The sequence below is a fragment of the Crinia signifera genome, chromosome 2, assembly GCF_055691185.1.
Source record: "Crinia signifera chromosome 2, ASM5569118v1, whole genome shotgun sequence".
NCBI classification, from domain to species: domain Eukaryota; kingdom Metazoa; phylum Chordata; class Amphibia; order Anura; family Myobatrachidae; genus Crinia; species Crinia signifera.
Genome location: NC_139218.1, coordinates 258,057,658 through 258,073,652, shown reverse-complemented (window position 1 = coordinate 258,073,652; position 15,995 = coordinate 258,057,658). Strand labels below are relative to the sequence as shown.

General features: G+C 42.6%; 1 protein-coding gene across 6 annotated transcripts in view; it reads left to right on the top strand.

Annotated features, from left to right (window-relative positions):
• The window catches only part of TAB3 (TGF-beta activated kinase 1 (MAP3K7) binding protein 3), a 59,334-nt gene extending 43,761 nt beyond the window's left edge, over positions 1–15,573 (top strand). For 5 of the 6 annotated variants that reach the window (XM_083174352.1, XM_083174351.1, XM_083174350.1 and 2 more), the window contains 3 exons: positions 2,668–2,757; positions 4,332–4,439; positions 13,963–15,573. In XM_083174352.1, the coding sequence (XP_083030478.1) occupies positions 2,668–2,757; positions 4,332–4,439; positions 13,963–14,102 (338 nt within the window). In that variant the 3' untranslated portion in view covers positions 14,103–15,573. The remainder of the gene's footprint in view (positions 1–2,667; positions 2,758–4,331; positions 4,440–13,962) is intronic. The other variant, XR_014470469.1, reaches the window with a different exon arrangement.
• Positions 15,574–15,995: the final 422 nt, after the last annotated feature.

The following is a 15,995-nucleotide window of genomic DNA, read 5'->3' as shown; positions in this document are numbered from 1 at the left end:
AGTATGTGAATTGCATTTACTTGAATACTTAAAAATGTGTTCCCTTTTATATATTAGTATATAACATTTTTTAGTATGGAATTTGGAAGGGGAAACTAATCCCTCTATACCAGCTACTACTTTACTGACCCCTCTATACCCTCCACTACATCGCTGACCCCTCTATACCTTCCACTACATCGCTGACCCCTCTATACCTTCCACTACATCGCTGACCCCTCTATACCCTCCGCTACATCGCTGACCCCTCTATACCCTCCGCTACATCGCTGACCCCTCTATACCCTCCGCTACATCGCTGACCCCTCTATACCCTCCGCTATATCGCTGACCCCTCTATACCCTACGCTACATCGCTGACCCCTCTATACCCTACGCTACATCGATGACCCCTCTATACCCTCCGCTACATCGATGACCCCTCTATACCCTCCACTACATCGATGACCCCTCTATACCTTCCACTACATCGCTGACCCCTCTATACCCTACACTACATCGCTGACCCCTCTATACCCTACACTACATCGCTGACCCCTCTATACCCTACACTACATCGCTGACCCCTCTATACCCTACGCTACATCGCTGACCCCTCTATACCCTACGCTACATCGCTGACCCCTCTATACCCTCCGCTATATCGCTGACCCCTCTATACCCTACGCTACATCGCTGACCCCTCTATACCCTACGCTACATCGCTGACCCCTCTATACCCTACGCTACATCGCTGACCCCTCTATACCCTCCGCTACATCGATGACCCCTCTATACCCTCCGCTACATCGCTGACCCCTCTATACCCTCCACTATATCGCTGACCCCTCTATACCTTCCACTACATCGCTGACCCCTCTATACCCTACACTACATTGCTGACCCCTCTATACCTTCCACTACATCGCTGACCCCTCTATACCCTACACTACATCGCTGACCCCTCTATACCCTACACTACATCGCTGACCCCTCTATACCCTACACTACATCGCTGACCCCTCTATACCCTACACTACATCGCTGACCCCTCTATACCCTCCACTACATCGCTGACCCCTCTATACCCTCCACTACATCGCTGACCCCTCTATACCCTCCACTACATCGCTGACCCCTCTATACCCTCCACTATATCGCTGACCCCTCTATACCCTCCACTATATCGCTGACCCCTCTATACCTTCCACTACATCGCTGACCCCTCTATACCCTACACTACATCGCTGACCCCATCTTACTTTTAAAGTAATTTGCTTGTTGCAGAGGACATTTGCAATTAGTTTGTCAAGAAAACAGGTATAGTAGAGCTGTAGAGTAATGTCTGAATAAAGTCTTTCTAGACAGCGAATTAAGACAAACAGCAGTTGCACTTTTGCTCGACCTACCAATCTGACTACTAAATTAGGTTCTCGGCTGTCCCATAGAATTTTCAATGCTGTTTGGTTATGCACTTTCATCAACTGGTGAATAACACATTGGTCTTGCTTGATGGGCAAGGGAGGGAGGCTCTTACAATACCCCAAATAGATTGTGTAGTTGAAGTCAATACACTCACCTCCGTTCTGGATAATAAAAACAAGTTGGAATCCTCGGCATAAAAAGTTTCTTAAATAGCAATTCATTTCAAGGTTAACTCTCTATATATGTAGAGTAAATTCCTTCAATGAAAAATCTGCAATTTATGTTGCATTATTATATTTGTATAAAATAATTGGCTCACTTGCCAGTATTTCAGTGCTGGGCTATAAAGGCTACTACATGATGCTGTGCAAAATTGAGTAGACCTTTATGGTTAAATACGAAAAGGTAAACCTTTTTATCTAGAGTTCCCGCTAAGCTGGCAGCGCCCTGCTAAAGCAGCCTGGTACTGTCCCCCAACGGTTTGCACGGGGAAGCCCAGCGCCGCCGTAGACGGCGATGACCGGCGCTTCCCCGGCAGCTCAGCAACTTTGGCAGGGCCGGGCCCGCCCCCTTTTGTGACAGCGGCAGCCGGGACTGCCCCTTTTCATGACGTTGCGGCCCGGGCATGCCTTTTGTGACGTTGGTGGGCCCGGTTCGCCCCCATTGCGCTGCCCCCGTGCAGCAGAGCCATGCCCCCAAAAATTCCTAGAGGGAACACTATTATCAATTTGTTTATTCTTACTAAACCCTTTGAATTGTATTCATTTGTATTGCTTAGATTGAATGTAAATGCATGCTATACAGATAATATATTTGAAGATACATTTAAAAGTGTAGCAAAAAGTAAAAGAAATGAAATGCAAACCTTCATTTAAATATCGCCTCTCCCCACCATTATTGGAGTCCTGTAGTGTTAATCCGCTCCCTCCAGCACTGCAGACAGAAGCTGATGATATGCAGTGAGGGATCCGTGCTAATCGGGGTGGTGATAGCTGTTATTTAGTAAGGGAAGTAGCAATTACTCAGCATCACTGCTAAGTAAATGCACAGCCAGGGAAAGGGATGAGTAATTTATGGTTTTAAGCCACTCTTGCCACTCTTAGCAATTCAATTGACTGAATGAGATCTCTGTAATTGCTGACATTTTATATACGTTTTTGTTTTTGATTAAACGCAGAGCACTGATAACTTCTCAATGTACATTTTCTAATCTTGTTTAAAGTATTGACGTTGAATTCACAATGTTTTTTTTTTTCTTTTTAGGTATGGGGAAACTTGACGTGAAAGCAATGAGCAACTTCTATGATAACATAGCTCCTGGTCCTGCTGTCCCTCCGAACACATGTAAAAAAGGTAACTGTTCCATTGCTTCACCAGGTGCTGTTATAGCTGTACTGTGGAGAAAAACAAAATGTCAAGAGGCTGATTTAATTTGGTGCAAGTCCAGAATTTGATTCCATGTGCCTTTGCTGTACTTAACATTGAGCAAATTAAAATTATTATTATTGCATACAGTGCAAACGCTACACATACTGGCGATTTCATATTTCTATTGCTTTAACTAGGCCTTGCTTCCCTCAGAAACCTAATACTCCCTATCTTTTTTTACCTGACACAGCACAAGGTACAGGTTTCATATCTAGTCGCTGGATTTGCTCCTATCCCTAAATCAGCCTCTTAATTACAGCAAAATGACAACAAGTACAGATATTCATTCCTTTGTCTAGTGTGGGAGGTACCAATTACCAACATGAAGACCAAATATTGCATAAAGAGCTTAAACTTCATATTTGAACACCATTCCACCTATTTATAACTTAACAGTGGCTTCCAATTATAAAATATGTGGGTAAACAGAAGTGAATCCTGTTCCTTACTACATAACTGGACCTAAGGATAAAATCTAATCACAATTTATTTAATTTAATATATTTTTTCTGAAATTCTCAGTAACAAACATTTGGCCTAGGGGTAATGTGAAAAATATTATGATAAATTAAGGTTCCGTGATTCAAAAAGTTTGGGAACCACTGAATTGGGGAATTATTATCTTACCACAGCCATTGTATTGTGTTCAGTACTGATTCTATATCTTAGATGTCAGACTACTGCACATTATGCCTCTATGTAGCCCATGTTACTTACGTAAAATAACAAAAATCTTAGAGATGCAATGTTCTTCCAATTTTTACAAAACATTTTGGTTCATAATACTCTACTCGAGTAGGTGAAACGATGGTTCCCCAGTGTGTGAGGCTTATTTCCAGAGTTTAAAAGGTCCCAAATGAAAAACAGCACTACTCACCATTTTTAATTTCAGGCTTAAACATACCAGGAAGCCGTTGCCACTTAGTAACTAATCCCCTGTGGCCCCAAACCATGAAACATTGAGGAAGAAACATGCTGATCTCAGTATTTTTGCTCAAGCCCAAGGTGGATTTAAAGGTCTGCAGTGTCTAGGCAGACCAGTCAATAGGTCTTTCACTTAAGTTTTTATGGGTTTTTGGTGTCAATGTCCACCCCTCTAGATATTGACCTCCAATTAGTGTAGTGTGTACCCTCACATGGCTTGCTTTATTTGCCTGGTGTCTTGCTTAGCTATCCCTTTGCTCTGAACACTTTACCATTCCCAATTGTAGTCCACATTATTGTAGTCCACTTGGATCGTATGAAAAAGGGTAAAATTGTCAAAAACTCATTTTCGTGCCAGCCATTGCTATGTCAACCTTTTTTCATGTGGCAACCATTGCCATGCCGACCTTTTTGCCAATGTTGCATGTCAGCCTTTTGTCAGTGTTCACTTTTCAACTGCTTCTCAGTTACCATTGTTTTCTGTTTACTTGGTTTTATACATTTATCTGTCATGCAGATAATAATAATAATTTAAAAAAATTATATTATGTAACTTTTAATTCTGTTTTGGCCAGAGTCCTCTGATCCTTCACCAGGAGAAAGAAAAGCCAGAAGAATAAGTGTGACCTCAAAAGTAAAAGCTGAACCTACTGAAATTCCGAACCCTGGTGCCGGAGATATTGGTAGGTATTAATGTGTTTATTTCTTACAAAGCTATTTTACATACATTTTCTGATTTAACATGTTGAAGTCAAAGCGCTTTAAGTTAAAAGTGCCCCTTCACCCCCGGTTCCTTTACATGAGCTGTTGAGATCACTGAATAAAAACTAGGGTTCCACATAGGAGGACCAGTTTGGATTAGGCCTCAACAGTATTTTATATCAAACCTACCCCTTCAGATTGTAATACAAAGGATTCATAATCTTTAAAGTACAGTGTGACACTTATGATACACCTTTGCAAGTGTGCCTGCCAAGCTTGGTACGCTTCATGGAAGGCATTAACCGGAACGTCCTTGAGTGCCCTTGTCTCGGCGGCTTCCACTTTGTCTATGGTCTGAAAATTGTGTCCTTTCAAGCTGCAATCGATCCAGGGGAACACAAATAATTCCAGATCCGGACTGTAGTGTTGTTAAGGGAGAATTGTCCACATTGTGCTTGGCCAAAAGCTCCCTCACTTGCAGGGATGTGAGACTTGGCGTATTGTCGTGATGAAGGACCCAGGTAGTGGCAATATCCTTGCTGGGAACCCAGTTTCTCAAGCAATTTGAGCACTCCCATGTAAAATACAGCGTTGACAGTTTGGCTGTAAGGAAGAAATTCCTTGTAGACAACACCCTTCAGGTCGAAAAAGACAATGATCGTTCATTTGGCCTTTGGTTTGCTCATTCGGCCCTCTTTTGGAAGAGGCGGTGATGTGTTCAACTCTGCCTTTTGGTCTCCGAATCTAACTAAAAGATCCAAGTTTCATCACCAGTTTAATCACTTTGTCAATAAAATTAGGCTTGCTTTGGGCATGCTCCAAAAGTTCCCGGGAAACCGCTGCATGCTTGTAAATGGGGCACACACCTTTCTCATCAAGAATTTCTTTGTCACAATCTTTTGCACAGTTGTATTTGGAAGTCCCCACCTTTCTGCTACCATTCTAACACTCAATTGACGGTCAGTGTTAAAAGCATTGCGCACTTTAAACATATTTTGCTCATGTCTTGTTAAAGGTTGTCCAGAGCGTGGTTTGTCCTTAAGGTCATCTCTGCCCTCTCAAAGAATTTAAACCAGAGGTAAACTTGTGCCTTAGACAAGGATTCCTCCCAGAAAGCCTGGCAAGCATCTCGGTACCCAATTTCCTAAGTTTTACACAAAAGTTGATTATATATCGTTGCTAAATGGTATGCTCCATCTTGAAACTCAACCGAGGTTAAAAAGAACACTTCATTTACAGCTCAATCTGTACACTGTATAGGCTTACAGGCAACTGCCGCCGACTGGAATGTATAGCGGAGGCACCCCTCTACCTATCCCGCACTACAGCACCGCCATGTTCCTGTTCTGAGTGTCATGGAATAATCTGTCTCATTACTTTTTCCGGAAAGACCCTTTACATGTACAGTATACAAATACATGTTCGTTCTAGGTTCTAAGCACCCTTTTACATGTTCGCATTAATATTGCTATTTTCTGGCAGGTAATTCTAACTCTTGGGGACCCATTTAATTGCAAATGATATTTGGCTGCTTGTTTTCCTACTCCCTTATGAGTATTCTAGCTGCACAGATCTATCATTACTTAATTAATGCAGACCCTTAGGGAGGTGTCACAGGCTAGCCCCTTTTCCAGCTTCTGAAACGTTAAAGCAGGGGTAGGCAAGTAATTTTTAACAGAGTCCGGATAGTTCTAATTATTTTGATTGAGGTCCACAAAACCAAACCTCTGTATTGTAATTAACAGTCACCTTCTGATGACAAAAAACAACTGCCACATAAAACCTCATTCCCTGTGCCCCTCAGAACTGCTTCCCCCCCCCCCCTAAAAAAAGGGGGGGAGCACCCCCTCCACAGCAACCACGTTAAAAGGGAAAAACAATTCTGCCCACTGCTGCGACCACTATGTTCTGCCCGCTACCTCCGCCACTGTATTCTCTGCACCGCTACTGTTCCTGCCTCTGCTGCTTGTGTTCCCAGCAGACTGCCAGAGATTCTCAGCCCTTGCAGTGCTCGGTGACATCACCGGTGCACCCGTGCAATGCGTTACTGGGACCGCTAAAGCCAGAAGAGGCTTCAGGAGGCGAATGGGGCCAGGAGAGACGTAATGGCCACATCTCGCTGGTCCGCATTTTTGCCTTTTGCAGTCCGGATGTGGACCACGGTCCGCCAGTTGCCTACCCTTGCACTAAAGCCTCCATTTTATTTTGAGATTTATCATATATACAGTACAACACTTTTGTTGGTAAGCTGCTCAATCAGAGGTCTGTCACTCAGGTGCCAAAAGGGAGGGGCAATTCTGTCTAGGAAAAAACATTTGGTATCCCAATTGCACACTGAGTGAAACATAACTACATATTAATCAGATAACACAGAGATTTTGGTTGCGTATATCTGCAGATATAGGGCTAAGTCCCCAGGCCGTACGTCAAGACATCTCTGTCACTAGGGGTCCCTAATACTGGGTATGGGTCTGGGTGTGGGCCCCCAACATGCCGACACAGGCTGAGTACTCCAGGGCAGCACACAAATGAAAATTAGTAGGGGTTAATAAGAAGCACATAGGTGCTAACCCCTACTAATTTTCATTTGTGTGCTGCCCTGGAGTACTCAGCCTGTGTCGGCATGTTGGGGGCCCACACCCCAGACCCATACCCAGTATTAGGGACCCCCAGTGACAGAGATGCCTTGACGTATGGCCTGGGGGCTTAGCCCTATATCTGCAGATATACGCAACCAAAATCTCTGTGTTATCTGATTAATATGTAGTTATGTTTCACTCAGTGTGCAATTGGGATACCAAATGTTTTTTCCTAGACAGAATTGCCCCTCCCTTTTGGCACCGGAGTGACAGACCTCTGATTGAGCAGCTTACCAACAAAAGTGTTGTACTGTATATATGATATATATATATATCTATCTATTACAATGGCCTTGCATTATCATTTGAGAACTGTTAGATACGGTATGTGTTTTTGCAAACAGATAAATCTCAGCGCTGGTGGTCAGCGGGTGGGAAATATAACACGTGGTGACCCCGCACCACAAACAAAAGTATTCACAAGGTAATGTGTACAAGACACATATATTTTGTTATAGTCCCTCCTGCGAGCCAAACAAATGGGATGAAAAGCAACGTTCCTGTCTTACTGGGAACGATCCTCTTCTCCGCCGTATAAGATCATACACATTTCTCCATTGTATAATAACCAGGCAGGTCTAGATCACTGTCCCTTCACCAAAGCCTTATAACTTTGAAAAGAGGTACCATAAGTCCCTTAGGAAGGGAATAGCGTCTCCTCTTCTCCGAATAGGGATATTCTCCCTATTAATCACACTGATTTAGCCAGGATATTCATATACTCCAGAAAGCACTGCAGGTGTCAGAAGCACATATGGAAACACAATGGAACCACATATGGTGTAATACTGTAGTTAATGCGGAACTGGTGGAGAACTAGTTGGAATAAGTTCTCAAATGCGCTTTGAAAGAAAGTCCCGGAAACTCTCACATCAGGCACAGTCCAAAAGCTCCCGGCAAAAGGTTTCCCCAGATAGGCGTCCACAGGTAGGTCCAACGCGTATGGAAGCACATAGACCGTTCAAAAAAGACCGTAGTTAACGGTCGAAACGCGTTGGTCCTATCTGTGGACGCCTATCCGGGGAAACCTTTTGCCGGGACCTTTTGGACTGTGCCTGATGTGAGAGTTTCTGGGACTTTCTTTCAAAGCGCATTTGAGAACTTATTGCAACTAGTTCTCCACCAGTTCCTCATTAAATACAGTATTACACCATATGTGGTTCCATTGTGTTTCCATATGTGCTTCTGACACCTGGAGTGCTTTCTGGAGTATATGAATATCCTTGCTAAATCAGTGTGATTAAGAATATCCCTATTCGGAGAAGAGGAGATGCTATTCCCTTCCTAAGGGGCGTACGGTACCTCTTTTCAAAGTTATAAGGCTTTGGTGAAGGGACAGTGATCTAGACCTGCCTGGTTATTATACAATGGAGAAATGTGTATGATTGTTCCCAGTAAGACAGGAACGTTGCTTTTCATCCCATTTGTTTGGCTCGCAGGAGGGACTATAACAAAATATATGTGTCTTGTACACATTACCTTGTGAATACTTTTGGGTATGTATTTTTGGTTAGATTTATTTATTTCCAGTTTCTTATATAGCGCAGCAGATTCCGTTGTGCTTTACAATAGTAGACAGTGATAAAACAAACTGGGTAACAACAGACAGACTTGGAGGTAGGAGGGCCCTGCTTACAATCTATTGGAGGGAAACACAAGGACAGGCACCAGTAGTAGCATAGCAGTCCCCACCAAGTTACAAGTCCAGAAGGGAAGTTATATAATACATAAGTGCCTCAGAGGGTTATGCGTGTAGAACTTAAATATGATAGGCTTGCCTGAAGAGGTGAGTTTTCAGGGAACACTTGAAAGTTTGGAGGCTAGTTAAGGAGAGTCTTAACATCTAATATAAAGAAGATTAACATCTAATATAAATAAGGTGGACTTCTAACCAAGAGAGGATGGTGTTTGTTACAAACTTCAATGCAATTAAACTTTTATACTGTCTGTATTATTAGAGGTCATTTACACTGTTTTAAATAGCATTTAACACTTGTTCATTAAAGTATGTTAAACTTTGGGCATGTTCAGTTGTAGATTTAGAGAGGTAACACCTCGCACTCCATTTTGCATTATGCCAGGTGCTCCCCATACCCATGGTATCCAATAAGCAAAAATGGTCATGCAGAGTTTAAAAGAAAAAAATTAAAAGAACCTCAAATTCCCTAGGGTCTCCGGTGGTTTCCCCTCCATGTACTGAATCAGGAAGTGACTGCTGGGAGTCTCTGTGGCTGCTGGGAGATATTATTCTCCCAGTGGTTGGCCCCTGAGTAGTTTCACACGCACTTGTGCCTACGCATACGGATACTCCTTTCAGATCGCAAAAGCAGGGTCGGACCCGTGTTTTGAACTCTGATCAGACCAGGGTCAGAGAGATTTATAACGCATTATTGACTCTGGTTACTGCAGGGTTGGCGCGTATTTGCTCAGCCCGGGTCACCCATGTTAAAACCAGTGTGATGTCATTTTTAAAGTACTTCACCGGTCTCTGAGGTCTGAACAAGGAGGGAGTGATGTCTAGACAAAGGAGGGGGCTGGGGGATGTTTGATGTTGGGTCCTAATAAAGCCAAATTCTGCTAAAATGTTACTGATATTGCGATAAATTATCACATCATTAACCTGATCTGCAGCAAAACTTCATACCTCCAGTTTGACAAGGCTGTACAGTGCAGTATAGTAGATAGAAAGTAAAGTGCTGTACAGTACACTTCTTGCTGCCAAATTTTAGCTGTTATGCTTGTCCTCAATGTGCAGTGCATAAATGTATGTGTGCTCTGCAGGCCTCAACTGACTGGATTGATAGGGAGGAATAGGGGGTAGGGGAGCGTTGAGGGTCCGCACACACTTGTTTTTGAAATTATATCCCTAATGTGATAATGGGAGTTGGTCTTCTGTCACCTTTGTTATGTATAATTTTTCGATGGGTGCTATTCGGGCAATAGGATCAGGATAAGAACTAGAAAGAGAAAGAATTGCGCGGTGGATGCACACCAAAGGAAGAGGATATTTCGGAAAGGGGATAATCCCAAAATATTTAAAATTTAACTTTTATTGATATCAGGAACCAAAAAGAAGAGAGAACACTATCCTGTGCAGATTTTTTAACATATAGAATCTCACAGGGTAATCTGCTTCTGTGGCTTGTGAAAATTTCAAGCGTTAAAAAGACTTTGACATACGTACACACAACACGAAAGAAAGTAGTGCTAGTTAGGGATTAAAAAGAGTTTCCCTTAGGCCGGCTACACATGACAATGTGACTTTATTTTGTAGTACTTCTCGTGGATTAGATCTCCAATCGAGATGTTTTTATTTGATGTCCCTTATTGGGGATTTTGTTTTCCTCTCTGAGTGGACTTTATAGGTGTGTTTAATGTGTCAGCATCTTAAATCATCCTTTGTATATGGTGGATATTTGTTTACAGGTTTACGTGCGTTTTGAGATTGCACAGGTGTGATTAGTAGGTCTCTGCCTGTGTTTTAAATAATCTCTTCTCTGTGCCTTCTTTTATCTCAAATGGGTTTTATCGGGTTAATTTGCTCTCACAGAGCTACTGGTGCTGCTAAAGATATTTTTTAGCAGCTTTTATCCCACGTTTGGTCTGTGCAGTTAATGTTCGTGCACAGCTAATACCACAAGTGGACCACCTTTAGGTTTTATCTGACACTTGGGGTCAGGCAGTTTATTTATACAGGTTGAGTATCCTGTATCCGTGCATCCATTATCCAAATTATTCCAAAAACCGTGGTCTTTGGAATCATTCAAAAATTTTTTTTTTTTTTTTAGCCCCCTAACCCTCTTTTCATACTTACCAAGTCCCAGGGCGTCCACAGCAGGCCTCCGACATCTTCACAAGTTTAGCTTCCTGCATATTATTTCAGTCAGTAAAAGCTGCTTAAGCATCCTGTTCGCTTAGTTTTGGAGTAAAAATCAGACGCAAGATGCCTGGTTGCTACAAAGTCATATGATGTTTATGCATTATGTATAATGCATAATGTATCATGTGGAGTATAGATGTATGTAGATGCATCTGTAATTACGGACTAATCAAGCTAATTGGAAACATCCAGTTGTTTAGGTCAGTGGTTCTTAACCTGGGCGGTAGTGCCCCCTGGTGGGCGTTCTTGATTTCCAGGGGGGGCAGTGAAATTAAAGGGGGCGGTGGATGTTTTACAGGACTTTACAAATATTTTACTCTCCAATTATACTGTGATTATTCGTGATTTGTAATTACTGTTCTAATCTTTTACTTATTTATATGTTTTAAAGAGGTTGACAATTAAAGGTTCTCCTGTGAATACAATTTGAAATTCTGACGGCATTATGTCTGAGTTATCAAAATAGTGGTTAGAATTAAACAGGCTTTGTCGGCTAACAAAAACGTTCCACCTTGTGAGCGGGAAGGGGGGGGGGGGTACAAAATATAGTTAGGTAGTTAGGGAGCACTGGACAACTGCCCATTAACCAAAGGGGGCGGTAGGCTGGAAAAGATTGAGAACCACTGGTTTAGGTAGTCCAAGGAGGAGGTGCCACCAGGGTTCCAGAACAAGCCACACTTATTTTTCCTAAAGTTACTGATCTTAAGAAAATCTGATGCGGGAAAAAAGAGGTCCCATTTTGTGTCCCATATCCTGGGGCTGTGGAAAAACCTCTGCACTGTAGTGGGTTTTTTTCATTTTTATTTCTCATCTGCAATTGAATCTGCCCAAATCTGACAATTTTATCAGCATGTATGTGATACTTAGCTGAGCTGCAGGGGTTAAAGTAGGGAAAAGTTTTAAAAGCCATGCAGCCTTATCAATTAGTGGGGGAGATTTATGACCCAGTGAATCCACATTCCTTAAGGGGTGTACACACGGTGAGATTTTGGCAGGAGAAGTTAGCAAAAATCTCCCGCTTAGTCAATATTGTCTAGCATAGATTGCTTAGCATAGATTGACTATGATCTAGTCAAAATTGCCTGCACAGTCAATCTATACTTCACTTAGTCAAAATCTCCAGTGCATCTAGCCAAAATCTCTCTCAAAATTGTCCATTAGCCCAAATCTCCCCGTTTGTACAGAGTAAAAAAAAAAAACAGGAAGTAGGCGGATTGTTTCTGAGAACAGGAAGTGAAGAGTGTTTTGAGAACAAAGAAAGGTTCAGCAAAGTTAAAAATTGTAAGTGGCTTGGTGGAGACAGGTTAGTTTCCAGTGAGCCCATGCTTGGTGCTGTGGAGCACAGGCTGAATGATAGTCCACAGCCCCTAGCCTCATGGAAAGGACAGCAGCATGTGAGAGCAACAGGCAAGATCACAGTGTAAAGGCTTTAGAAGCAGCAGCATGGGGGTACCCTAGAAGCAAGATGGGAGGTGTGAGTCTTGGGTGAGTGTAAAGGAAACCATGTTTGGTGTGAAAGGCCCCCATGTGAGAAGGGTCCATCCTAGTAAATAGACTGTAGAGGTATTCCAGTGAATAGGGTGGAGAACACATCAAAAATAATCTGAGTGCAACTGGCGCATTTTGTTTAAATACTAGAGACTGCGCAGGGTATGTGATGTAATACTGCCCGACCGTTGTTTATGCTGTTGTTGCCATTGAATTAAATTAAATGAAATTCCTCATTGCTGTAACTGATATGAAGATTGCGCTGAAAATAGAATAGAAAGGGTTGAAATGTGATAACTGTGACAATAACCCTGTCTGAACTGTGAACTTTAAAATAAACTGCTGCGCTGTTTGTAAAGAGAAGACCCGATTTCCCATTTCATCTCATTCCATTACTCAAACATTACGTGTACCTCTGTGTCGCATGTATTCATTTGTGGGTTTACTGAATTCACATTTAGGCCCTTATTCAGATCTGATCACAGTACAAATTTGTTCCCAAAATGGGCAAAACCAGGTGCACTGCAGGTGGGGAAGATGTTACAGAGACTGTGCAGGGATAGTTAGAATTGGGTGGGGTGTGTTGAAACTGAAATCTAAATTTCAGGGTAAAAATAATGCAGTCAGCATTTACCCTGCACAGAAACAAAATAACTCACACAAATCTAACACTCTCTATACATGTTACATCTGCCTCACCTGCAGTGCACATGGATGCTGCCCATTTTGAGAACAAATTTGTACTGAGATCAGTTCTGAATAAGGGCCCTAGTGTGTGGCGGCATCAGAAAACCACTACATAGTAAAACCGTGTATTAAGAAAACAACCTTTTGGAGTCTGCATTTGTCTTTCTCGCTGGTGGAGCCGTACTGATCTGGTATGGCTCCGCCAGCAAGAGAAACAAATGCAGACTCCAAAAGGTAGTCAGAACTGCGGAGAAGATCATCGGGATGGACCTTCCCTCTGTCCAGGACCTGTACCTGTCCAGAGCAAAAAGCGGGCAACGAAGATAGTCAAGGACCAACTACATCCTGGCCATTGTTGGTTTAACCTGCTGCCATCACGCAGATGCTACCGGGATATTCCCACCACGTCCACCAGGAGCCTAAAAAGTTTCTTCCCTCAAGCGGTTCACCTGTTGACACGTGACCTCATGAACACCTCACTGTCTAGTCGTGTCATAACCCTTTGCACATAATCACGGTGTCCCCTCGGAATAACTTTCTATATGACTGTACATGTTCCCCCACCTGTTTATACTGTATGCTGTTTACTTGTTACCCACCTGCCTGCTACACAGAAAACTGAAAACAAATTCCTAGTATGCGCAAGTATACCTGGCCAATAAAGCTGATTCTGAAAGTGAGTGGTGGCACAGGAAAGGTAGCAATAGGCCGAAAACACTTCTGAGGTGTTTTTATAATGGTATGCTTAGCCATTAGGGAATGTGATAAATTAGGTAGGCTATTTTTAATGAAAATGTTTATTTTTTCCAGCTCATCGGCACAGATCCGGCCAGAGACCAGCGAGAGATGAAGATTTTGAAGGGTCTCCATGGAACTGCAATAGCTGTACTTTTCTCAATCACCCGGCACTAAACCGCTGTGAGCAGTGCGAGATGCCTCGGTTCACTTGAGTCCACTGCCAGCTGCTTCACTTTGCTTGAAGTTTTTATACAGATACTATCTAGCATGCAAGAGAAAGTAAGGGACCTTACTCAACTCCGATGTAGCCGCAAGCTGAGCCTAACTCCAGTGCTGCAGTTGGAAATGTCTTGGTCACACGCGAGACTAATCAATGACAGGACAGCCCTGTTGGTGATCTTGAAAAACCCTCTCTACAAATTTGTGCCTGAATGATGGAGACTTCAAAATGCTGGTCATTTGGTTTCTTCTCCAGAAGACAGAATGCTGTGGAGGGGCAACAAGGGTCACAGTTCTGCAGACCAATTATTTGGATTTATGAAGTGAAAGACAGTTGAAATGAACAAAAGAATTCTTCCTGCTTCCCAGATGTGTCCTACTGAATGAAGACTTTTTTTGTGGGAAGCAGGCGTTGTAGTATAAAACGATCTTATGAAGCATATTCAGAGAGAAGTAATTGCTGCTTTCTTCAGGGTAATTAAGTCCATATGAAATGAAAAATGCTGTTCTAATATGTTGCTGGTGAAATATTGAGGTTGTAGCCTTACCTTTTTAGATCACATTATCTGATGCGATAATGCATTTCTTTTTTGTTTGTGTTGTGTCCAGCAAGCTCTTTCATTAAACTACTGTTTATGGTCACACTTTTAATATATAACAAGCTAAAGATGGATATATTAGTGCATGTATTCAGTCTGTATTCCTATTGAAGTGATTCCCAGAAGCTGATAGGCACATTAAATGTGACCATCTCTTATGACTACTCAGTAAGGTTTCACGGCTCCTTTGCCAAATACTGATTTACTTTGGTGCGCTCTTTAGAGATGTATACACTAATATATATATATATATATTTATCACCAGTCAGGAGTAAAAAATATATAGTCCACCCATTCTTCTGTGTATATGAAAGCATTATTTATCTGTTCACTTACTTGTGATTCACAAGTAAGTGGACGTGTCCTGCCCTGTGTGTGAATTTGTGTGTGTGCATGTGCACACACATTGTGTTATTCTCCTGTGCTCACTGTACCCACCCCTTACTGTACGCCCCCCTCTCTCTACTCTACCCTGCTGTCCAGCTTCCCAAGTTTAGCAAAATGCTTGATGTTTACAGCACAGAAGGTACTTTGTGCCCTCAATGGACCCACTTGACTTTAATTAAAATAAAACGCCAGAGTCAAAATAACTGTTATTTGCACATTGTTATTAACGAGCCTGCTAAAAGTGAAGGCAGATTAAAATGCTGTGCACTGCATATTTTTTATGGTCATATTTTAAATGTGTTTTTTTCTGTTTTTTTGGTAGAACAAAATACATGAAAAATTTGAGAAGAATATATGGTTGAAAAAAAAAAATCATTCTGGTACTTTAATGCATCTAAATTCCTGTATTGTAAAGGTGATTGGTTTGCATCCTGCAAGTGGCTGAAAAAATAAAGCACCCAATTGTTTTGTGAAATTACCACATCTGAGTTTTAACAATTATATCAGATTTTTTTTCTCTCTTTGGTTTGTGTAAAATACTTTTTAAAAAGCTAGAAGTTTGACCACTCCCAGAGCGATTGCATCCATCCATCCATCATCCATCGTGTCTAGGGTGGCCAATCCCGGGATCGGGATCGGCGGGATCCCGGGATTTGGCCTCCAAAACGCCGGGATTTCAATCCCGGGATTGGAGTTTCCAATCCCGGGATTTCGGGATTAGACCGCGCATGCGCGCAGTCTAATGCCGGGCAGCGTCTGAGCGTAGCTCAGACGCGGCCCGACTTCTCCCGGCAGCACTGCGCAGCGTGACGGAGATCAGGGGTCACGCTGCGCAGGCAAAGGTTGCGCCAGGCAGTGTGATGCCGCGCCGCCCGTCCAGCAAGCCCACCCGCCCACCCA